Source organism: Panthera onca, chromosome X (assembly GCF_046562875.1).
Source record: "Panthera onca isolate mPanOnc1 chromosome X, mPanOnc1 haplotype 2, whole genome shotgun sequence".
Taxonomy (NCBI): domain Eukaryota; kingdom Metazoa; phylum Chordata; class Mammalia; order Carnivora; family Felidae; genus Panthera; species Panthera onca.
The window spans coordinates 63467538-63491941 of NC_138357.1; the positions used below are offsets into that span (position 1 = coordinate 63467538).

The 24404-nt window shown below is 36.7% G+C and overlaps 1 protein-coding gene across 6 annotated transcripts in view; it reads left to right on the forward strand.

Annotated features, from left to right (window-relative positions):
• The window catches only part of BRWD3 (bromodomain and WD repeat domain containing 3), a 241550-nt gene that overhangs the window by 202012 nt on the left and 15134 nt on the right, over window positions 1-24404 (forward strand). For 4 of the 6 annotated variants that reach the window (XM_081793970.1, XM_081793972.1, XM_081793971.1 and 1 more), the window contains one exon: window positions 17252-22885. The exons of 1 other annotated variant lie outside the window; for it this stretch is intronic. In XM_081793970.1, the coding sequence (XP_081650096.1) occupies window positions 17252-18006 (755 nt within the window). In that variant the 3' untranslated portion in view covers window positions 18007-22885. Of the gene's footprint in view, window positions 1-3564; window positions 3890-17251; window positions 22886-24404 lie in introns of those variants that run through there. One more of the 6 variants, XM_081793974.1, reaches the window with a different exon arrangement.

Genomic DNA, 24404 nt, shown 5'->3' on the forward strand with positions numbered 1-24404 from the left:
CCCCTGCTAGCCTTATGGGTTTTCCCTTCTATGTCTTCTGTCTTGATCATTTAAATTTTTTCTTTATCATTATATTTTGCCAATTTAGTTAGAATATGTCTTTGTGTGGGTCTCATTTTGTTGGGGTGTATCTGTGCCCCCTGGATATCGGTTTCCTTGCCCAGATTAGGGAAGTTTTTAGCTATTATTTCTTCAAACAAATTTTCTGCCCCCTTTTCTCTCTTCTTCCTCTGGGACTACTGTAATACAAATGTTAATACATTTGATGGAGTCTTTGAGTTCCTTAAGGTCTCTTCTCACTTTGCATAATTCTTTTTTCAGTCTTTGGTTCAGCTTGAATACCTTACTCTGTCTTCTCTTCTACTAATTCATTCCTCTGCTTCTTCCATGTTTTCATTCCATCAAGAGTGTTTCTCATTTTACTTATTGTGCCCTTTATTTCTGCTGTGTTATTCCTTGTCTCTATGTTAAGGATCTCACTCATATCTTCCACTTTCTTCTCAAGTCCAATGAGTTTCCTTATGATCATTGCTTTAAATTCACTATCAGGCATGTTAATTATATCTGTTTTGCTTAGATCTCTGACTATGGCCTTTTCCTATTCTTTCATTTGGGTTCTTTCATTTCTCTGTTTCTTCATTTTGTCTGCCTCTCTGTGTCTGTTTGTGTGTGTTAGGAAAGTCAGCTACATCTTTTGCTCTTGAAAATAGTTACTTTATTGGGGCGCCTGGGTGGCGCAGTCGGTTAAGCGTCCGACTTCAGCCAGGCCACGATCTCGCGGTCTGTGAGTTCGAGCCCCGCGTCAGGCTCTGGGCTGATGGCTCGGAGCCTGGAGCCTGTTTCCGATTCTGTGTCTCCCTCTCTCTCTGACCCTCCCCCGTTCATGCTCTGTCTCTCTCTGTCCCAAAAATAAAATAAAAAACGTTGAAAAAAAAAAAAAATTAGAAAATAGTTACTTTATTAAGAAGAGGTCCTGGAAAGCCCTGAAGTGGTGTCCCCTGTTCACCAGAACCTGGCACTTCATGAAAGTATCCTTTGTGTGTTATGTACGCCCTGCTCTTGTGTCTGAGTCACTTTTCCTTTCAATGCAGTCACCTGCACTGTCTTTCTGCCTGTTGTGGGCTGTGCTTGCTTTCTGTGGTGTTGGTGAGAACAGGCAGGGCAGCTCTGAGGGGGTGTGTATGCGAGGCAACTAGGGGTATGGCAGTGGTGTTAGCAAAATTTGCACTGGGCCACCAGTTTCATGCTGGATCCTTGAGGTGCAGGGGCACCTGGGTCTGTGTACCAAGGTGACTGGGTATAGCCAGACTTCTGTGGCTCAGCATAGTCAGGCAACAAGGCAGAGCACAGCAAATGAATGTGGTCATTTTGGCAGCTGTGTACCTGGTAGCCCTTAGCCAAGTGCCCAGGCCAGCAGTTTTGGAGTGAGCCCTCAGGATAACTCATGGGCATGGTGCACTGCTAGTTGGTTAGATAGCAAGTATTTGTGCAATCCTGTCTCCTGCCCATGGCCCATTGTTTGTGCAAGGGGGGAGGAGAGGAAAATGTCACCTGCCAGCTCCCTCATTTTCAGAGAAGTCCCCCAACACACTCCAAAATCACTATGAACAGATATGTTTCCTGTTTGCCCCCAGTGTTGTGTAAACTGCCGTTTTTATGTTGCTTCTTCGTGGAGGCTGCTATCTCTTTAAGGGCATCACCCAGGTATCATCCTCTAGGGTTGCTCTGTGCTGAGTCAGCTGCCTTCAGGCTCCATGATCCAAGTCCCAGTGGTTAAACAAACACAGGAATTCAGCCCCAGTGGTTTTCAAAGCCAGATATTATGGGGATTAGTCTTCCATACGTGATCTCCCTGGTGCAAGGGCCCATTTCTTTACCTTCTCCATCACATAGATCCCTCCAAGAAACCAGCAGCGTCGCTCCACCTTTCTGACATTTCTAACCTTTCATATGCAGCTTCTTCTCTATATTTAGTTGTGCTGTTTGTTCTTCCAGTCTTTGGGTTACACTTTTTTTTACTGATTTGGATGTTGATGATATATAGTGAAAACATTGAATGGGATGAGATCAGCGTTCTCCTACTCCACCATCTTCCCAAGCTCCTCTCTCCTCTTGTCTTTGTCTTTCTTGTATTAATTTTTCTGTTTTAATTCCAGTATAATTAACATACAATGTTGTAATAGTTTTTGGTATACAATACAGTGATTCAGCAACTCTGTACATTACTCAATGCTAATCATAATAACTGTACTCTTTAATCCCCTTCACCTATTTCACCCATCTCCCACCCACCTCCCCTTTGGTAACCATCAGTTTGTTTTCTATAAGTGCCTCTTGTTTTCTCTTTCTCTCTCTCTCTCTCTCTCTCTCTCTCTGTTTTTCTCCTTTGTTCATTTGTTTTTTCTTAAATTCAACATGTGAGTGAAATCATATGGTATTTGTCTTTCTCTGACTTATTTTCCTTATCATTATACTCTCTACCTCCAACCATGTCATTGTAAATGGCAATATTTCATTCTTTTTTATGCCTAATGTTCCATATGTATACCACATCTTCTTTATCCATTCGTCTATCAATGGATATTTGGGCTCTAGGCATAAAGTGGCTCTTGTAAATAGTGCTGCAATAAACATATGGGTGCATAGATCCTTTGTGGGTTTTTTTAGTGTTTATTTATTTTTGAGAGAGAGAGAGAGAGAGAGAGAGAGAGAGAGGGAGGGGGAAGGAGAGGGGGAGACACAGAATCCAAAACACGCTCCAGGCACTGTGCTGTCAGCACACAGCCCGACATGGGGCTCAAACTCACAAACCGCGAGACCATTAACCTGAGCCAAAGTCGGATGCTTAACTGACGCTTAACTGACTGAGCCACCCAGGCACCCTGCATAGATCCCTCTGAATTAGTATTTTGGTATTCTTTGGGTAAATACCTAGTAGTGCAATTACTAGATCATAGGGTAGTTCTATTTTTTAACTTTATGAAGACATTTAATGCTATTTTCCACAGTGGGTGTACCAGTTTGCATTCCCACCAACAGAGCAAGAGGGTTCCCTTTCTCCACATCCTCACTAACACTTGTTTCTTGTGTTGTGGATTTTAGCCATTTTGACAGGTGTGATATCCCATTGAGGTTTTGATTTGCATTTCCCTGATGATTTGAGATGTTGAGTACTTTTTCATATACTTACAGGAAACATTTAATGTCTCACAGTTCTGGAAGCTGAAAGTTCAAGATCAAGGTGCCAACAGAGTGTCTAGTCAGGATTCTCTTCCTGGCTTGCTAATATTAGGTTACCTTCTTGATATGTACTCACATGACTTTTTCATTGTATATACACAGATAGGAAGGGACAGGGAGCATTGCTGTCTGTTTCTCTTCTTATAAGTACACCAATTCTAGTGCTTTAGCGCCGACACTTAAGACTGCATTTAACTTGAATGACCTCCTTAAACGATCTGTCCCAAATACAAAAACTTTGAGGGATAGGGCTTTAACATAGGTTATTTTTTAAAGTTTTTATTTAAATTCTACTTTATTAACATAGTGTTACATTCATTTCAGGTGTACGACATAGCAATTCAACACTTCCATACACACCCAGTGCTCATCACAAGTGCACTCCTTAATCCCCATCACCTATTTGACCGATCCATCCATTCACCGACCTCTCTGGTAAAACTCTGTCCTCTATAGTTAAGAGTCTGTTTCTTGGATTGCCTCTCTCTTTTCCCCCCATACCCATTTGTTTTGTTTCTTAATTTCCACATGTGAGTGAAATCATATGGTATTTTTCTTTCTGTGACTTATTTCACTTAGCATAATAATTTCTAGCTCCATCCATGTCGTTGCATAAGTAATATTCTGTTGTATATGTATACCACATCTTCTTTATCCATTCATCAGTGGATGAGAATTTGGGCTATTTCCATAATTTGGCTATTGCTCCTATAAACATTGGTGTGCATGTATCCCTTTGAATTAGTATTTTGGCATTCTTTGGGTAAATACCTAGTAGTGCAATTGCTGGATCATATGTTAGTTCTATTTTTTAACTTTTTGAGGAACTTCCATCCTGTTTTCCAGAGTGGCTGCACCACTTTGCATTACCAACAGTGCAAGAAGGTTCCCCTTTCTCCACATATTTGCCGATACCTGTTATTTACTGTGTTGCTGATTTTAGTCATTCTGACAAGTGTGATATGATAATCTCATTGTAGTTTTCATTTGTATTTCCCTGATAATGAGTGATGTTGAGCATCTTTTTTTTTTTAATTTTTTGTTAATGTTTTTATTTATTTTTGAGACAGAGACAGAGCATGAGCAGGGGAGGAGCAGAGAGAGAGGGAGACACAGAATCTGAAACAGGCTCCGAGCTGTCAGCACAGAGCCTGACGCGGGGTTCGAACTCACGGACCGTAAGATCATGACCTGAGCCGAAGTCGGAAGCCCAACCGACCGAGCCACCCAGGCGCCCCTTGAACATCTTTTCATGTGTCTGTTGGCCATCTGTATGTCTTCTTTGGAAAAATGTTCATGTCTTCTCATTTTTAAATTGGATTATTCATTTTTTGGGTGTTGAGTTTTAGCAGTTCTTTATATATTCTGGACACCAAACCTTTATCAGATATGTCATTTGCAAATATCTTCTCACATTCCATAGGTTGCCTTTTAGTTTTGTTGATTGTTTCCTTCACTTTGCAGATTTTAATTTTGATGAAGTCCCAGTAGTTCATTTTTGCTTTTATTTCCCTTGCTTGAGGAGACATATATAATAAGAAGTTGCTACGTCCAATGTCAAAGAGATTACCTGTGTTCTCCTCTAGGATTTTAATGGTTTCGTGTCTCACATTTCGGTCTTTCATCCATATTGAATTTATTTTTGTATATGGAGTAAGAAAGTGGTCCATTTCATCTTTTACATGTTGCTGTCCAGCTTTATCAATGCGATTTGCTGAATATACTATCTTTTTCCCATTGCATATTTTTTCCTGCTTTGTTGAAGATGAATTAACCATATAGTTGTGGGTTCATTTCTGGGTTTACTGTTCTGTTCCATTGATTTATGTCTCTCTTTTTGTACCAGTACCATATTGTTTTCATCCCAGGAGCTTTGTAATATAACTTGAATTCCAGAACTGTGATGCCTCCAGTTTTACTTTTCTTTTTCAAGGTTGCTTTGTCTATTTGGGGTCTTTTGAGGTTGCAAAGAAATCTTAGGATTGTTATAGTTCTGTGAAAAATGCTTTTGGTGTCTTGATAGGGATTGCATTAAATATATGCATTGCTATGGGTAATATAGACTTTTTCACTATATTTGTTCTTCTGATCCATGAGCATAGAATGTCTTTCCATTTCTTTGTTACATCTTCAATTTCTTTTATGAGTGTTTTATAGTTTTCAGAGATCAGGTCTTTCAACTCTTGGGTTAGGTTATTCCTATTTATCGTATGGTTTTGGTGCAACTGTAAATGGGATTGTTTTCTTAATTTCTCTTTCTGCTGCTTCATTATCGGTCCTTAGAAATGCAACAAATTTCTGTACATTGATTTGTATCCTGTGACTTTACTGAATTCGTTTATCAGTTCTAGCAGTTTTTTGGTAGTCTTTTGGGTTTTCTATAAAGATTATCATGCCATCTGCAAATAGTGAAAGGTTTACTTCTTCCCTGCTAATTTGGATGCCTTCTATTTCTTTTTGTTGTCTGACTGTTGGGGATAGGACTTCCAGTACGATGTTAAATAACCATTGTTAGAGTGGACATCCCTGTCTTGTTCCTAACTGTAGAGGAAAAGTTCTATTTTTCCCCCATTAAGGATGATATTACCTGTGGGTTTTACATATATGGCCTTTATATGTTGAGGTATGTTCCCTCTAAACCCACTTTGTTGAGCGTTTCTATCATAAATGGATGCTATACATTGTCAAATACTATTTCTGCATATATTGTAATGATCATATGGTTCTTATCCTTTCTTTATTAATGTGGTGTATCACACTGATTTGCAAATATTGAAATTCCGTGGCAACCCCTGAATAAATCATACTTGGTCATGGTGAATGATTCTTTTAATTTATTGTTGGATTCAATTTACTACTGTTATATTGAGAAATTTTTGTGTCCATATCCATCATCAATATTGCCCTAATGTTCTCTTTTTTTAGTAGTCTTCATCTGATTTGGGATCAAGGTAATGCTGGTCTCATAGAATGAGTTTGGATGTTTTCTGTCCTTTTCTATTTTTGCAATAGATTGAGAAGTATAGATATTAACTCTTCTGTAAATGTTTCATAGAATTCACCTGTGAATGTATGAATCCATCTGGCCCTGGACTTCTGTTTATTGGGAGATTTTTAATTACTGACTCAGGTTCTTTGCTGGTTATCAGTCTGTTCAAGTTTTCTATTTCATTCTGTTTCAGTTTTGGTAGTTTATATGTTTCTAGGAATTTACCCATTTCTTCCAGATTATCCAATTTGTTGGCATTTTTTTTTCATAATATTCCTTTATAGTTCAATTTCTGTGGTGTTTATCATTATTTTTCCTCTCCCTTTAGTGATTTTATTTATTTGGATTCATTCTTTTTTTAATTTTTTTTAATATTCATTATTATTGAGAGATAGAGACAGAGCATGAGCAGGGGAGGGACAGAGATAGAGGGAGACACAGAATCCAAAGCAGGCTCCAGGCTTCGAGCTGGCAGCACAGAGCCCGATGCGGGGCTCAAACTCACAAACTGTGAGATCATGACCTGAACTGAAGTCAGACGCCCCACTGACTGAGCCACCCAGGCGCCCGTTTAATTTTTTTTTTTAATTTTCCTTTCTTTAATGTTTGGGTCCTTTCTTTTTGATAAGTCTGACTAGAGGTTTATCAATTTTATTAATTTTATCAGAGCACCAGCTCCTGGTTTCATTGATCTGTTATATTGTTTTCTTTGTTCCTATGTAATTTATTTCTGCTCTAAGATTTATTATTTCCTTCCTTCTGGCTTTAAGCTTCATTTGTTGCTGTTTTTCGAGCTTGTTTAGGTGTAAGGTTAGGTTGTTTATTGGAGGCATTTCTTGCTTCTTGATGTAGGCTTGTAGTGCTATGTACTTCCCTCTCAGGACCTCTTTTGCTGGCTACATCCCAAATGTTTTGGACTTTTGTGTTTTCCTGTTCATTTGTTCCCATGTGTTTTTTCATTTCTTCTTTGATTTCCTGGTCAACCCATTCATTCTTTAGTAGCATGTTGTTTAAGCTCCATGTATTTGTGGTCATTCCAAATTTTTTATTGTTGTTTACTTCTAGTTTCATAGTATTGTGGTCAGAATAGATGAATGGCATGATCTCACTATTTTTGTATTTGTTGAGGCCTGATTTGTGACCTAGGGTGTAATCTATTCTTTTTTTTCTTTTAGCATGAAATTTATTGTCAAAATGGTTTCTATACAACACCCAATGCTCATCCCAACAGGTGCCTGCTTCAGTGCCTGTCACCCACTTTCCCCTCCCTCTTACCCCCATCAACCTTCAGTTTATTCTCTTTTTTTTTAACTTTCTTTTTTTTAAAATATATGAAATTTATTGTCAAATTGGTTTCCATACAACACCCAGTGCTCATCCCAAAAGGTGCCCTCTTCAATACTCATCCCCCACCCTCCCCTCCCTCCCACCCCCCATCAACCCTCAGTTTGTCCTCATTTTTTAAGAGTCTCTTATGCTTTGGCTCTCTCCCACTCTAACCTCTCTTTTTTTTTTTTCCCTTCCCCTCTCCCATGGGTTCCTGTTAAGTTTCTCAGGATCCACATGAGTGAAAATATATGGTATCTCTCTTTCTCTGTATGGCTTATTTCATTTAGCATAACACTCTCCAGTTCCATCCACTTTGTTAAAAAAAGCCATGTTTCCTTCGTTCTCATTGCCACATAGTATTCCAGTGTATATATAAACCACAACTTCTTTATCCATTCATCAGTTGATGGACATTTAGGCTCTTTCCATAATTTGGCTACTGTTGAAAGTGCTGCTATAAACATTGGGGTACAAGTGCCCCTGTGCATCATCACTCCTGTATCCCTTGGATAAATTCCTAGCCATGCATTTTCTGGGTCATAGGATAGATCTATTTTTAATTTTTTGAGGAACCTCCACACTGTTTTCCAGAGTGGCTGCACCAGTTTGCATTCCCACCAACAATTCAAGAGGGTTCCCATTTCTCCACATCCTCTAGCATCTATAGTCTCCTGGTTTGTTCATTTTAGCCACTCTGACTGGCATGAGGTGATATCTGAGTGTGGTTTTGCTTTGTATTTCCCTGAAGAGGAGTGACATTGAGCATCTTTTCACGTGCCCATTGGCCATCTGGATGTCTTCTTTAGAGAAGTGGCTATTCATGTCTTCTGCCCATTTCTTCACAGGATTATTTGTTTTTCGGCTGTGGAGTTTGGTGAGTTCTTTACAGATTTTGGATACTAGCCCTTTGTCTGATATGTCATTTGCAAATACATTTTCCCATTTCGTTGGTTGCACTTTAGTTTTGTTGATTGTTTCCTTTGCAGTGCATAAGCTTTTTCTCTTCATGAGGTCCCAATAGTTCATTTTTGCTTTTAATTCCCTTGCCTTTGGGGATGTGTCAAATAAGGAATTGCTGCGGCTGAGGTCAAAGATTTTTCTTCCTGCTTTCTCCTCTAGGGTTTTGATGGTTTCATGTCTCACATTCAGGGCCTTTATCCATTTTGAGTTTACTTTTGTTAATGGTGTAAGAAAGTGATTTAATTTCATTCTTCTGCATATTGCTGTCCAGTTCTCCCAGCACCATTTGTTAAAGAGACTGTCTTTTTTCCATTGGATATTCTTTCCTGCTTTGTCAAAGCTTAGTTGGCCATACTTTTGTGGGTCCAATTCTGGAGTTTCTATTCTATTCCAATGGTCTATGTGTCTGTTTTTGTGCCAATACCATGCTGTCTTGATGATTACAGCTTTGTAGTAGAGGCTAAAGTCTGGGATTGCGATGCCTCCTGCTTTGGTCTTCTTCTTCAATATTACCTTGGCTATTCGGGGTCTTTTGTGGTTCCATACAAATTTTAGGATTGCTTATTCTAGCTTCAAGAGGAATGCTGGTGCAGTTTTGATTGGGATTGCATTGAATGTGTAGATAGCTTTGGGTAGTATTGACATTTTAACAATATTTATTCTTCCAATCCATGAGCATGGAATGTTATTCCATTTCTTTATACCTTCTTCAATTACCTTCATAAGCTTTCTATAGTTTTCATCATACAGATCTTTTACATCTTTGGTTAGGTTGATTCCATGGTATTTTATGCATCTTGGTGCAATTGTGAATGGGATCAGTGTCTTTATTTGTCTTTCTGTTGCTTCATTATTAGTGTATAAGAATGCAACTGATTTTTGTACATTGATTTTGTATCCTGCGACTTTGCTGAATTCATGTATCAGTTTTAGCAGACTTTTGGTGGAATCTATCAGGTTTTCCATGTATCATACCATGTCATCTGCAGAAAGTGAAAGCTTGACATCATCATTGCCAATTTTGATGCCTTTGATTTCCTTTTGTTGTCTGACTGCTGATGCTAGAACTTCCAACACTACGTTAAACAACAGCAGTGAGAGTGGACATCCTTGTCGTGTTCCTGATCTTAGGGGGAAAACTCTCAGTTTTCCCCATTGAGGATGATATTAGCTGTGGGCTTTTCATAAATGGCTTTTATGATGTTTAAGTATGTTCCTTCTATCCCGACTTTCTCAAGGGTTTTTATTAAGAAGCGATTCTGAATTTTGTCAAATACTTTTTCTACATCGATTGACAGGATCATATGGTTCTTTTCTTTTCTTTTATCAATGTGATGTATCACATTGATTGATTTGAGAATGTTGAACCAGCCCTGCAGCCCAAGAATGAATCCCACTTGATCATGGTAAGTGATTATTTTTATATGCTGTTGAATTGGATTTGGTAGTATCCTGTTGAGAATTTTTGCATCCATATTCATCAGGTATATTTGTCTGTAGTTCTTTTTTTTTTTTTTTTTTTTTTTTTTTTTTTTTTTTTTTTTTGCTGGGTTTCTGTCTGGTTTACAAATCAAAGTAATGCTGGCTTCATAGAATGAGTCTGGAAATTTTCCTTCCCTTTCTATTTTCTGGAACAGCTTGAGAAGGATAGGTATTATCTCTGCTTTAAATGTCTGGTAGAATTCTGCAGGGAAGCCATCTGGTCCTGGACTCTTATTTCTTGGGAGATTTTTGATAACAGATTCAATTTCTTCGCTGGTTATGGGTCTGTTCAAGTTTTCTATTTCTTCCTGTTTGAGTTTTGGAAGTGTGTGGGTGCTTAGGAATTTGTCCATTTATTCCAGGTTGTCCAGTTTGTTGGCATATAAATTTTTGTAGTATTCCCTGATGATTGCTTGTATTTCTGAGGGACTGGTTGTAAGAAATCCATTTGCATTTGTGATTTTATCTATTTGGGTAAACTCCCCTTTCTTTTTGAGAAGCCTGGCTAGAGGGTTATCAATTTTGTTTATTTTTTAAAAAAACCAACTCATGTTTATATTGATCTGCTCTAAAGTTTTTTTAGGTTCTATACTGTTTATTTCTGCTCTGATCTTTATTATTTCTCTTCTTCTGTTGGGTTTGAGGTGTTTTTGCTCTTTTGCTTCTATTTCCTTTAGGTGTGCTGTTAAGATTTTGCATCTGGGATTTTTCTTGTTTCTTGAGATAGGCCTGGATTGCAATGTATTTTCCTCTCAGGACTGCCTTCACTGCATCCCAAAGCGTTTGGAATGTTGTCTTTTCATTTTCATTTGTTTCCATATGTTTTTTTAATTTCTTCTCTAATTGCCTGGTTGACCCATTCTTTCCTTTTTTTTTTAATTTTTTTAACGTTTATTATTGACAGACAGAGACAGAGCATGAGCAGGGGAGGCGCAAAGAGAGGACGAGACGGAATCTGAAGCAGGCTCCAGGCTCTGAGCTGTCAGCACAGAACCTGACGCAGGGGATCATGACCTGAGTGGAAGTCAGACGCTTAACCGCCTGAGCCACCCAGGCACACTGACCCATTCATTCTTTAGTAGGGTTTTCTTTAACCTCCATGCTTTTGGAGGTTTTCCAGACTTTTTCCTGTGGTTGATTTCAAGTTTCATAGCATTGTGGTCTGAAAGTGTGCATGGTATGATCTCAGTTCTTTTATACTTATGAAGGGCTGGTTTATGACCCAGTATGTGATCTATCTTGGAGAATGTTCCACGTGCAATCGAGAAGAATGTATATTCTGTTGTTTTGGGATGCAGAGTTCTAAATATATCTCTCAAGCCCATCTGATCCAATGTATCATTTAGGGCCCTTGTTTCTTTGTTTATTCTCTGTCTAAATGTTCTATGCATTGTTGTAAGTGGAGTATTAAAATCTGCAATTACCACATTCTTGCAAAAAGTTTGCTTATGTTTGTGATTAATTATTTTATATATTTGGGGCTCCTGTATTCAGTGCATAGACATTTATAGTCGTTAGCTCTTCCTGATGGATAGACCCTGTATTATTATATAATGCCCTTCTTCATTTCTTGTTACAGCCTTTAATTTAAAATTTAGTTTGTCTGATGTCAGTGTGGCTACTCCAGCTTTCTTTTGAGTTCCAGTAGCATGATAGATATTTCTCCATCCCCTCACTTTCAATTTGAAGATGTCCTCAGGTCTTAAATGAGTGTCTTGTAGACAGCAAATAGATGGGTCTTGTTTTTTATACATTCTGATACCCTATGTCTTTTGGTTGGAGCACTTAGTCCATTTGCATTCAGTGTTATTATAGAAAGATATGGGTTTAGATTCATTGTGATGTCTGTAGGTTTCCTGCTTGTAGTGATGTCTCTGGTATTTTGTGGTCCTTGCAACATTTCACTCACAGAATCCCCCTTAGGATCTCTTGTAGGGCTGGTTTAGTGGTGATGAATTCCTTCAATTTTTGTTTGTTTGGGAAAACCTTTCTCCTCCCATTCTGAATGACAGACTTGCTGGATAAAGGATTCTTGGCTGCATATTTTTTTTTCTGTTCATCATATTGAAGATTTCCTGCCATTCCTTTCTGGCCTGCCAAGTTTCCATAGATAGGTCTGCCACTACCCTTATGTGTCTATGTTTTTAAGTCAGGGCCTGTTTATCTCAGAATTTTCTCTTTATCCTTGTATTTTGCCAGTTTCACTATGATATGTCGTGCAGAATATCGATTCAGGTTATGTCTGAAGTGAGTTCTTTTTATCTCTTGGATTTCAATGCCTGTTTCCTTTCCTAGATCAGGGAAGTTCTCAGCTATGATTTGTTCAAATACACCTTCAGCCCCTTTCTCTCTCCCTCTTCTTCCTTTGGAATTCCTATGATACGGATATTGTTCCATTTGATTGCATCACTTAGTTCTCTAATACTTCCCTTATACTCCTGGATTTTTTTTATCTCTCTTTTTCTCAGCTTCCTTTTTTTCCATAATTTTATCTTCTAATTCACCTATTCTCTCATCTACCTCGTCAATCTGTGATTTGTGATCTAGGATGTGATCTGTTGTTGAGAATGTCCATGTGCACTTGAAAAGAATGTAAATTGTGCTGTTTTAGGGTGGAATGTTCTGAGTATATATGATAATTCATCTGATCCAGTGTGGCACTCAAAACCATTGTGTCCTTTTTTATTTTGTTTAGATGCTCTTTCCATTGATGTAAGTGAAGTATTAATGTCCCCTACTATTACTGTTATTATTAATTTGTTCCTCTATGTTTGTTATTAATTATTTTATATATTTGGGTAATTCCAGGTTGGGTACTTACATATTTATAATTTGAGGTTTTCTTGTATTTCCCATTATTATGATATAGTGACCTTCTTTATCCCTTATTACAGTCTTTGTTTTAAAGTCTAATTTGTCCAATAAACATGTTGCTGCTCTGGCTTTCTGTTTACAGGAGTTTGTGTGATAAATGTTTCCCTATCTCCTCACTTTGAATCTGCAGGCATCTTTATGTCTAAAATGAATGTGTTGTAGGCAGTATATAGATGGGTCTTGTTTTTTTTTTAATCCATTCTGACACCTTCTGTCTTTTGGTTAGAGTGTTTAGTCCATTTATATTCAGAGTAATTATTGATAGATATGTATTTAGTGATGTTTTATTACTTGTTTTGTCATTGTATCTGGAGATTTTCTCTGTTCCTTTCTTTTCTTTCTTACTTTTGGTCCTTCCTTTGCACTTAAAGATCCCCTTTAATATTTCTTGCAGGGCTGCTTTAGTGGTCAGGAACTCCTTCACTTTTTGTTTGTCTGGGAAACTCTTTATCTCTGCTATTCTGATTGACAGCCTTGCTGGACATAGTCTTCATGGCTGCAGATTTTTCCCATCCAGCTTGTTGAATATATCATGCCACTCCCTTCTGGCTTGCCAAGTTTATGTTTGTTAAGAAATCTGCACGTAGCCTTACGGTTCTTCTCTTGCAACTTAAGGACTTCTTTTGTCTTGCTGCTTTTAAGGTTTTTTATTTATCACTCTATTTTGCCAGTATAATTACAATATGTCCTGATACTGTTCTTCTTTTGTTGATTTTGATGGGAGTTTTCTGTGCCTCCTGGATCTGGATGTCTCTTTCCTTTCCCAGATTAGTGGAGTTTACTGCTGTTTTTTTTCTTGAAATAACTTTTCTGTCCCCTTTTCTGTCTCTTCTTCTGGGACTCCTATAATACAAATGCTTTTACATTTGATGGAATCATTAATTCCTCTAAGTCTATTTTTGTGTTCCCTAATTCTTCTTTCTCTTTTTTTAGCTTCATTATTTTCCATTATTTTGTCTTCTATATCTCTAAATCGTTCCTCTGCTTCTTCCAGCCTGCTGTTCATTGCATCAAGCCTGTTCCACTCTCATTTATAGCATTATTCACTTCTGAATGATTGTTTTTTAACTCTTTTATCTCTGTGGTAAGGGTTTACCTGATGTATTCCATTCTTTTCTGAAGCCCAGTGAGTATCCTTATGATTGTTGCTTTAAATTTTCCATTAGGCATGCTACTTATATCTGTTTCACTTAGATCTGTGGCCATGGCCTTATCTTGTTCTTTCATTTGGGATGAATTCCTCCATCGTCGTATTTTGTCTTAAGTCTTTGTCTTTTTCTGTGCATCAGGAAAGCCAGTTATGTGTCTTGCTCCTGAAAGTAATTGTTTTATGATATCATGTAGTTTCCAGTAGCTGGCACTTCAGGGATTCTCTCTGGTGTGTGCTGCTTCTGTTCTGCTGTTGTGTTTTAGTTGTTCTATCCTTCAGGCCAGTTGCCTGCATAGGCTCTCCTTGTTTGCAGTGTGTAGTGTTTATTCCTTGGCCAGAATGTGGCAAGTTTTAACTAGGCTCTGGTTTCCTTGTCAAATGCTCTGGTTTCCTGATACTATTTCCACTAGAACTGAAGCCCTGCAGAACTCTGTTGGAAGTTGTAGTTTGGGCAGAATTTTCTGCTGTACTTCTCGGGAAGGAGCCCACCGCACTAGTACTGGTGCAAGCTTGACTGAGAAAGGCAGTCTTCACCAGAGTGCTGTGGTGTGGGACTTGGTGTAAACACGTTAGGAAGCCAGTATAGGCACTGTGCTGATTCCTGCAGCTGGCTCTCTGTTTATGCTGAGGAGCTGGGGAGGAAAATGGCACCTGCCAGCTCTTTTGTTATCTGAGAGGAGTCTCTGTGAATGCTGCCTCTCAGCAAAACACTCTGAGAAGAGCAAATAATCTCCTACCTGTGTGCCCCAAGCATTTTCTAGATTGCTGTTTCCAAGCTGTCTGCCTCTAGGTTTTTTGCCTCCCTTCTCTCCAGGAGCAGCACAGTGCCTGCCAGGCTCTATCCAAGACAATCCTGGTGCCCTTTAAAACTTTAGGCTTTAGACATGTCATGTGATAGGGGCTTGTGCTAGTCTTTTGGAGGATGGGCCCACAGCTGTGCTGGGACTGAGGCAAGCTTGACTGAAAAGGACAGTCCCACTATGTGCAGGGGTGTGGGGCTTCTCATAAACAAGTTATTTAGCCGGTATTGGGCCTATGCTGCTTCCTACTGGTGGCTCTGTGGTTATGCTGAGGGGTAGGGGAGGGAAATGGCTCTGGTCAGCTCCTTTGTTTCTGGAGAAGCTTCTCTGTGAAAACTGCCTCTCAAGGAAGCCCTCCAAGAAGAGTGAATAATCTCCCCTATGTGTGTCCCAAGTGTTCTTCAAATCACTATTTCCTTGCTCTGCCCCCAGGTTGTTTGTTTGCCTTTTCTCCAAGGGCAAGGCAGTGCCCTCAGGTCTCTATCCCAGCCAAGCCTGCTGACCTTTAAAACTCTTGGCTTTAAGCCCCACTGGTTGTAAGAACTCTTGAAAGTCAGCCCCTCTATTTTCCGAGCCAATGGTTTTGGGTAATTGTTCTCCTTTTGCATTCCCCTGTGTGCTCTACTCTTTTGTGCCCTTCTCTGTGACCAAGGCTCCCTCCCCTCTGCAGCACCCATGATCCTTTTCTCACCTAAACCATATCTGTGGACTTACTACCTTCTTCAGTGTGGCTTATTCTCTCCCTTTAGTTGTGGAGTTTGTTCTGTCAGTCTTCAAGTTGTTTTCTGAAGTATTTAGGATGATTTGGTTGTTATCTGGTTGTTTGTGGGACAGGATGAGCCTAGGGTCCTCCTACTCTATTATCTTTCTCCAGAAAACCAACATATGTATTTTTTTGAGAGAGGAACATAATTCAGTCTATAATACCAAGACTATTAGAGTAATCTTGTTGCTATGGTTGCCATACAACCCTAGTCATTGCTCATTCCAAGTTTTTCAGTCCACTCTCCTTTTTTTTCTCCTACCTCACTAGCTGTTCATTCTCAATTATTTTTTCCAATTCTTCTTTATCTTTAGATGGTTGGAATATCCCAAGTCTCAGTCATCAGCCACCTTCTTTTTCTTTGTTTGCCCTCTGAATAAGTGCCCTCAGTTCTCTTGACCCTAAATGTCATCTCTTACTGAAAATTTCCAAAATTATATCTCTAACTCTGAATGAGTCTCCCCTGACCTCTTGACAGTTACATTATCTGCTTGTTTCTTTTTCTATTGTCTTTACTTGGATCTCTTGTAGTATTTAAAACTGGAACATTGATTTTTTTTTTTCTACCAGACTATGTAAACCTATTCCTCTTTCAGGATTCTCCAACTTAGCAAAATATCTCTACCATTCAACCAGTTTCTCAGGCCATAAGACCTCGGAGTTGACCTTCATACTACACTTAACACTTGACATCCTATCCATCATCAATTCCTGTCAGTTTGAACCTTAAAAATAAAAGGTTGGTTCTGATGGCTCCTCTAGAAGGAAATAATCTAAATCTAATCACTTCTCATCACCTCTGTTGGTACATCCCATTATCATATCTTACCTAGACAATTGCAGTGTTCTCCCAACTTGTCTCTGCTTCTAATCTTGTTCCTTCTATAATCTGTTCTATGTGGAGCAACTGTAGTGCCCCTTTAAAAATATAAGTCAGATCCTGTCATTCTCTGGTTTTAAAACCCTTCACTACTAGCAGTTATATACCACAACTCTGCTTTTCTCTTACACTCTAGTTACACTGGGTTTCTGTTTCCTCCAGTGGAATGTTCTTTTCCCAGATCTCACTTCATTCAGTTCTTTTCTCAGATACTACCTCAATATGAAAGTCTTTATCTAAAATACCCCCATGTATACACTTGAGCATTTTTTAATCAACCTCTTTTCTTTTTCTTTATAGCATGTATCATTACTTGAAATTATATTTTTATTTACTTCATTGCCTATCAAGCTTTCCCCACTAAAATATAAATTCAAAGAGCAAGGACTTTGTCTCATTATTGCCTTATTTCAAACTTCAAGCATCATATTAGGTAATCAGTAAATATTTGTTCACTGAGTCAGTGAAATTATTTTGATACATATTCCTAGATAATTCTTTCTAGAGTTCAAGCCCTTGAGATTTCTGCTCAGCTTCATCATTACCCATCATCCTTCCATACTTTCCTCCCTGGCCCCCTAAAAAACACAGACAAAAATAAAAACTTCAGTGTCTTCAGTTCCTAACAGATTTAAATTTATACTCCAATATGCTCCATGATTTTACCCCATGTATCTTTGGGTGCTAAACATTTTTTGATACAATGTTTATTTTACTTTTGAACCTAAGTAACCAATCTTCCGTGTCAAAGCTTAACTTTAAAAAATTATTCATCTTGATTTAGATCACTCCCTTGATGGACCCCTTACAAATGGTGATGGCAGAGAGCCTCGGACAGGAATCAAAAGAAAACTACTTAGTGCATCAGAAGAAGATGAAAGCATGGGAAGAGAAGAGAAAGAGAAAAAAGAAACAAAAGAGAAATCACATTTATCCTCCTCAGAGAGTGGAGAGTTAGGATCCAGTTTGAGTTCTGAAAGTACCTGTGGTTCTGATTCTGATTCTGAATCAACTTCCAGAACAGATCAAGATTATGTAGATGGAGACCACGACTATAGCAAATTCATACAAACCAGGCCTAAAAGAAAACTCAGAAAGCAATATGCCAATGGAAAAAGAAACTGGAAGACAAGAGGCACAGGAGGAAGGGGCAGATGGGGCAGATGGGGTAGATGGAGTAGAGGAGGCCGAGGAAGAGGAGGCAGGGGACGAGGAGGTCGAGGAAGAGGTGCAGGTGCCACTAGAGGGAGAGGGAGAGGGAGAGGAGGAAGAGGTACTTCTAGAGGAGCCACCAGAGCCAAACGTGCACGTATTGCAGATGATGAATTTGATACCATGTTTTCAGGACGTTTCAGTAGACTGCCTCGAATTAAAACAAGAAACCAAGGCAGGAGGACTGTTTTATATAATGATGATTCTGATAATGACAATTTTGTGTCCACTGAAGATCCTCTGAATCTTGGTACATCCAGATCAGGCAGAGTGCGTAAAATGACAGAAAAAGCCAGGGTTAGCCATCTCATGGGATGGAATTATTAACAGTTAATAAATTTAGAGTAATTTAAAAAAAATTAAATGGCCTTCTACTGCAGGGAATTTACTAGGAAATCTACAAAGCAAGTTGTGTGGGGACTTCTGCTTCCTTTCACATTGGTGCTTTTCCATTATGCCAGTATACATTTTTTTCAAGACTTTTGATCTCCACACTTCATTTATTCAAACAAGCCTTACTTATTAGGCCTTAAATTAAAAAAAAAATTCTGCCCACATATAGACACACACACACACACACGCACACACACACACAACACGTCACAAACACACTACAGATTTACTACATTAAGGGAGCATTCAGCTTCTTAAGAGTAGCATGACATTTTTATCTCAATGGAATATCCCTCTTTTGCTTTTGTATCACAGAAGTATAGCACCTTCTTACAGAGTTTTATATAGTTTGTTTTTGGCATTTTGATTCTTGTACCCAGTAATAATAACTTTTGCACAATACACCAATCCTATAGGCAGCTATTAAATGTTTACAGTTTCTATATTGTAAGAACGATCTGGATTATTTTACTCTTCCCAGGCTAAACTTTCATTGTACTGAACTGAAGTATATATTTATACTACAGTTTTTTGGGGGTGGGGGGATCTTGATATGCTTTTCATTGATTTGCTTAATTCACGTTAAAGGTGAGAAAGGGTTGGTGCCTTGTAAATATGTAGCAAATCTTTGTGGTGTGTCTTGATGTGTGCATTAACTTTATTAAAAAATAACATTTGAGGTATCGATCTAGACAAGGTGCCAAATGCAAAAGTTTCTTGCATCCATTTTCTTTTTCCTATTATATTTTATTGCATTAATAGAATTCGTGTAGTTTAAAGAATAACTTAAACATTTGAAAAAATCCTCATCCACAAAGAATAACTTCTTGAATAGTAGCTCAGCTACCTCTATTAACTACAACTACTGGAAACGTTAAAGAAAATAGATGCTGTTATTCATTACTGACTAAGGAAAAATAGAACAAACTTGGTAGGAATGAATACTCCTATGTTATAAGCTGAGAGGTTGTTAATAATTGTATTGGCTCTCAAAATAATAGTTGTAATTAACAAACTTTCATAAGTGTAGTATGCTGTACCTTAGGCTTTTCTTAGAACATATTTGTGTAAGTAGACTTGGTCTACTGCTTATGTATCTCTGCTACCACTTACTATTTACAGCTGTGAGTGATTGGTTTTCATTTGAATTTTAAAATGTAACAAAGCAGCTAGTTTGAATTGGATGTTTTGGCTAGCAAATATTTTGAGTCAACTTTAATAGGTTTTGCTCATTCCATTCCAAAGGGTTCTTCTGTTACAATCTTTCAGAAAAGAACCTCATTACACTGCACAATAATATTTGAGTGATTATTTCATAGATTAAAAAAATCTTTAAAACCCTTATGGTCTTGTTTACAGCAGTAGAGTGCACATGATTCCATAAGTGAGCTTGAGTTCCAAGATCAGTTTTACTCCTCAAATTTGAGAGATTGCAAATTCACTAATTTGTTAAATACTTAGATTTTTGAGGTGAGTGGGATAATACTGATCTCTGTTATTGTAACAGCAGATTTGTTACACTTAGATCAGACTTTGGGGATAAAAGAAACTTTTTAATGTATTCCTAGTAATCCCAGGACATTTCTTAAGTTAATGTGTTTGTTTGTTTCATGCTTCCAAACATTTTATGCATCTGAAAATCCTTAAGTGCAAAGGAAGGAGTACACACATAACTTTGCTCTTTTGTTTGGGTTGTCCCTGTACTAACAACTTTAAACAGTTTTCACATGCAGTAGGAATGATGTTCAGGCTTTAAGAAAGTATTGTTATGAATTGTTAATGGCACTAACTTCTGTTACTGTACAGTAGATCAAGCTGATTTTTTTGTTGTTGTAGTCTTGTTTTGTTTTGTTTTGTTTTTTTCACTAAACCGAAACGACTTCTGGTTGTAACTCAGCTGACAGTTTTAACCATACTATAGATTCAAAAAATTCACATTTGAAACTCTACCTTTGATTTTTGCTAATTAGACTAATTTTGCATTTAAACTAAATTTGTGCCTGTTTCCCTAGAATCAATAACAATTTGGCTTACCCTAATCAAAGTAACATAGAGTTACTTAAATTGATGGATATACCCAAACGTGTATTGTGTGTATCATTTCAGTGTGAAATTTTTTGTTGACATTTCTTCCATGAAGAGCTAATCTCTTCAAATGTAGAAGAATTACCATTTGTGTGATTTTAGCTATCTCAAGCTTATTTATAATTTATTTTGAAAAATAAAAATGCCACATTTATTTCCCATATGTCAAGATTTTCTAGGTTTAGATAATTAGAATAATGAGGCTGAAGACATTTTTAAGCACATTTTATATGTAGTGAAATACTGTGAAAACACTAGTGAACAGCATTTTGCTGTAATATTGATTTCAGTTATTAGGATTCAAAAGTCACCAGGGTATGTTAGATGAGCATATTTGCCATTTATTACAAAACAAACAGATATTTTCTGTTTGCATGCAAATTATTTTAATAAGTGTGAAAATAAAAGTTTGAAAGATAGTATTTTTACTTTTATATCTGAACATTTTCCCCCCAATTTATACTTTGCTTTTTTGTAACGCTGCCTCTTGTGAATGTGTTGTAATTTGTATCACAGTGAATATTTTACACTTTAGTTTTTTAGAGTACCTTTAAACCTAAATAATATCAGATTCAGGCATAGCAAAGCAAGTAGGAAATGAGCTGAAATTTTTGAAGAAAAGTCTAAATATTAAATAAGTTGCTAAGAAATAAACACGTGTGTGAGAACATACATATGTATAAGCCTAATCCTATGCTGGATATTAATAGTCAGTGAACTATAATATTTCTCGTGAATGCTAATAATCTTTTAATTCCCAGCTTTAAGATCTTAGCATGTATATCTGTTTATGAAACAAATTGTGTTTCTTCTATGTCTTTCTGTGTGTATCTCTTCCAGCAATAGGATGCTTTCCAAAACATTCAGTAGCCTATCAGCCTAAGAACTAAATTTGTGTGTGTGTGTGTGTGTGTGTGTGTGTGTGTGTAGATTTTTTTTCCAACTTGACACACTTTGTCTCAGACATTAAAAAAGAATATTTTGTATGGAAGACAGCTATATTCACAGTCTACCAACTCTTTGTCTCTGTGTAAAGCACTTAACCTATATATATATATACTGCTTGATCATCCACTTCATTATGCCTTATAGGTAAACTAGGTTTTATCATGTACATGTGTCCCTCTATTTTTAATTTATCCTTCCTTCATTGGTTTCTTTTTCTGTTTCCCTTCCCAGAGATCAGGCTTGTGCTAGAATTCTTCATACAGCACTTTGTTTCACCCAGAGGCTGAGAAACTGAGTAGAATTTGAAATAGATTTGAGTGATTTATTATTTTGTTGTTTTTGTTGTAATCCTATAGGTTGTCATCAGACAATAACAGAGTGATTGAAAAGAAAAACGTGAATGCCACTTCTTAGTTTTTGATAAAAAAATTTTGATCATTTTTCAAAATTTGTACATTAGTGGTAGTGATAAACACCTTTATTACTTATATATCTTGGGAATTATTTTATGCACATTTACCAACTGGCACTAATTTTTGAAGTTAGAATTTTCACATCCACAAAAAGGAAACTTACACCCTGTATAATTTTCAGTTTGCTGTGATATCCAACATTTACTTTTATTACCAACATTTTGAGTTCCAAAATGAATAGTTCAGCTCTGGGGGAGGGAATGGAACTTGCGACGTTTAAAATTCATTGTTTTAAATATTAACCCCATCCCCAACAGTTTTGTGGTACATGAGGCTTTATGAAAATTGTATTGAAAATAGAGTAAGATCATTTTTAAGGCTTGTTTTGAAAATTAGTGTGAAAATATTTTCATGCTTTTTTGATTTTCATTTCTTAGTAAAGTTTCTTTATTAAGTTTTAATCATGAAGTTTACCAAGTTTTGTTTAAATTCTAATATTAAGTTAATTTTTTTCATGGTGCTGTATTTTGTGAACTATGAGTTGCCCTCAAGTTTCTAGACATTTATTTCTTACATAGCCTTATTCTTGATTATTTTCTTTTCGATCATTCCTCCCCTGCTTACTTTTATCCTCATTTCTCTTACTGCAATGAAGACTGCACCTAATTTAGCATACTTCAACAAGACTAGCAATTTATGATTCACTGATGGGAAAAGAACAGTAGAAAGGCCCTGCAGTTTAGAGTTAAGGTGTGTTTATTTATATGTATGTCCATTTGTTATTCTTATACCTATCTTAATTAAATCTATAATATGAGACTTTGACATATAAAAGCATGATAAGTATTTTCTAAAAAATAAAACTATTGATACATAAAATCACCATTGGTAATTGACTTTTAAAATCACATACAAAAATATTTAGAAACCCAGTTGGGAAATGTGTTTTTACATATGTCACCAGATACACATTAAGCAGTACTAGAAATGTTAATTTTTTAAACAATACTGTGGTGATGGCAATCAGTAATTTATTTCTTTGTCCTGTAACTTACCATCTTTGTCTTTTGTGATCCCTTACAAAGTATTAACAAAACTGTACCTTATGTTTGTTATTAGTATCCACAAATTTTAAGATAGAAAGTCATTGAGTTAATAGTTAATGTGATGTTGTATATGGACAAAATGTCCATTAAACTAAAATTCAGTAAAGAAAGGTAAACTAACTGGCTTGGTTTATAAAAGATGTTTTGTTTGGCAGTTACCAGTCACTATAAGCAATTATCTTCAAAGACAAAAAACTGGACTAATTTGTTGGCCATTCTTATGGGATGTTTACAATAAAATTCCAAGTTGTTTGGAATCAATTGCACTCTTGCTACTTTATGCCTTAACTCAGGTACCGGAGATAATTAACAAGAAGAAAGAAATAAGGAGTTTCCTTTCCATTATTGAGCTTCAGAGATTTTAACATGTAACTCTTGGGCCCTTTCTTTCTTGTTTCTTTATTATATATTTTATTACTTTTTTTTATTTGAAAAACTAGACTGCTTATCAAAGAAAATTAAGGCTTTTTGTTTTTGCCATTGCAGATATTCTTTAGGTCATTTTTAGGTAATAAATGTTTTAATATTTTAAGTGTGGGCTGCTTGGTGTATTAAATAACAGCCTGCAAAGCTTTAGTCAACATTTTGTTTTGAAATGAATACATTTCTAATGTCTTTATGGTTTATAAGTTTTAACAGTTAAGCTATGAATCCCTGGCATCTTTTTTATTTACAATAATATTGCCCACAGAGGCTTAACTGTATTATAAATATATGTGAAGGAAGGAGAGAAGTAAAGTGAGAAGTAACTTTTGATCCAGGAATTGAAAGCCCTAACATGAACATTTACTCTACTTAATGCACTGGGAATTTTCTTTCCAGTGGCAAGAACTTCACTTGGTTCAAGGTAAGTAAACTGGCCAAAGACTGGACTGTATGTTTTATACATATATCGTCTGTTTTATGTATTCAGAATCAAGAAACAAGGTATTTAGAAAAAATACCATCTTTGTCTTCTCATACGGTACCCAATGGCTATGAAAGTAGCCCAAATTTTCACAATATTTGGAGTGAGACAGATATATTGTTTCATATTTGCGTTTAGTTGCTTGATTGGTTAAAGATAGCCCTATTAAAGATGTAAAAGTATACATTAAAATTTCTTTAGTAGCAGGCTTTGATGTTGTCTGGCTTCACCTGCTAGGTTTTTTTTAAATAAATAATTTTTATAACAAAATATTACGGCAGTATTCAGAAGAAGATCCATTTTTTTCCTAGTTGACAAGGTCAAGAACAAAGTACTCTCTACCCTCTTTCTCAGTTATATGCCAATATAACTTATTATATAAATTATATAACAATTTAAAGCTACTTGCCAAAAATTCACAAAGTAAATTGAAGCCGATAATATATTGAACCTGTGAGTTGGTTTTCTTGGGATATTTAAGCCCATACACTTTACTTACATTTGATATCTTAGATCTTTTATATTATTACTTAAATGATATTTTATGCTACATATGGCTGGAAAAACAAATATATTATTAAATTTTTTTATGGTGCTAATGCTTTCCCAAAGTTTTGAGGAAACATTTTTTTTTTTTCTTTTTCTTTCCTTTCTTTGTAACTTTAGAATGTTTTCCTTTGCCAGCTGCAGTAATTGCTTTAATAAAGTTACCTCTTATCTGGAGATTATCTGGAGATTACAAGCATCTAATAAATTTAACTTATTATTAACAAATTAAAGTTTGAGTTTGATATTGGAGAATTTTTAAAAACAACTTCCAAAAGCTAGTATCCTTTCATTAATGCATAAATTTTGAATTGTCAACTTTCCTGC